General features: G+C 48.7%; 1 protein-coding gene across 1 annotated transcript in view; it reads left to right on the forward strand.

Annotated features, from left to right (window-relative positions):
- The window catches only part of LOC104129752 (sodium- and chloride-dependent GABA transporter 1), a 34,718-nt gene that overhangs the window by 16,291 nt on the left and 17,219 nt on the right, over window positions 1-1,208 (forward strand). Inside the window, exon 6 of the mRNA XM_009642716.2 lies at window positions 986-1,095. Coding sequence (XP_009641011.2) covers window positions 986-1,095 — 110 coding nt within the window. The remainder of the gene's footprint in view (window positions 1-985; window positions 1,096-1,208) is intronic.

Genomic DNA, 1,208 nt, shown 5'->3' on the forward strand with positions numbered 1-1,208 from the left:
GTTGGGAGGTATCATCTGCTGGAACGAACTGATTTAGATGGGGGGGTGAAGGCAGCACTTACAGACACTGATGCCATAAAGCACTTAAACCACAGATAATATTTCTAAAGGGGTCTGTGTTGGTAGATGAACAGGAATGGGTGCAAACACCTTCTTAAAGCTTTGTTGAGCTGGAGGTTTTATCTGCAGAGGGTAATAATCCAGAATAGCCATTCTGCATCTCTCTACATGCCCTGCACTTGGGAAATGCGATTGCTGTATGTGGAGCCATATCTGCTCCCATTGGGCTGCCTCAGCCATGGCACGACACGGCATGGGCAAGCTGCCCTGTGGGCTCGCACAGCCCCTGATGCTGCGGTTTACACTGCTACCTACGGTGTCAGCATCTCCCTGGAATCCCTTTGTGCTGCTTACAAACAGGGCAGGGAGCAGCGTGAAATAGCTGCTCTGCTTTACATTTACTCCCAGGCTTATGTTACACTAGTTTCTTCGTGTAGACAAACGGTTGGCTCCCATTCTCAACGCCACGTTGCTTTTTAAGGATTGAAGCTGGGAATTAATGAGAGATAAGAAACAAATCAGTGTTTATTCTTTGTGCAGTAAATTCTGATCACTTGTTGAGTGAAGCTAGCCAAAAGCCGTAATGATTATAAACACAATATCCCCTGGTTGCTATTTTAATTAGTAGCTATTAATTACTAACAGTTAATTGGAAATGGCTTTCTATCTGGGGAATTGCTAACATTTTATTAGAGCTACAGCACTGCCCTAATCACGTTGTGATATTGTTTCCTGGAAAATCCATGTCCCAATTTATCATTATTTTGGAAGATTGTTTCATGCTTTTGGCTGCAAGCTTCCTACCCATCCAAAAAGAAAAAAAATAGGGGGGGTTCAGTTTAGAAGAAGACAAATTTTGCTTCTCGCCACTGCACTTCGGAGAGGGCACATTAACGATAACCCTTCTGTCCTTGTGCCGGCACAGGACCTGCCGTGGCAGAGCTGCGGGAACGCCTGGAACACCGACCGCTGCTTCTCCAACTACTCCCTGGGCGACACCACCAACCTCACCAGCGCCGTCACCGAGTTCTGGGAGTACGTCCACAGCCTGCCCACACCAGGTTTCTCCCCCTTGCCGCGGCCGTCGCGCCTGCTCGCCGGGGCTGCGGCCGTGCCTGCTGGCACCTTTCCTTGGACAGCCTTGGCAG

Source organism: Egretta garzetta, unplaced genomic scaffold (genome assembly GCF_000687185.1).
Source record: "Egretta garzetta isolate BGI_Z169 unplaced genomic scaffold, ASM68718v1 scaffold427, whole genome shotgun sequence".
Taxonomy (NCBI): domain Eukaryota; kingdom Metazoa; phylum Chordata; class Aves; order Pelecaniformes; family Ardeidae; genus Egretta; species Egretta garzetta.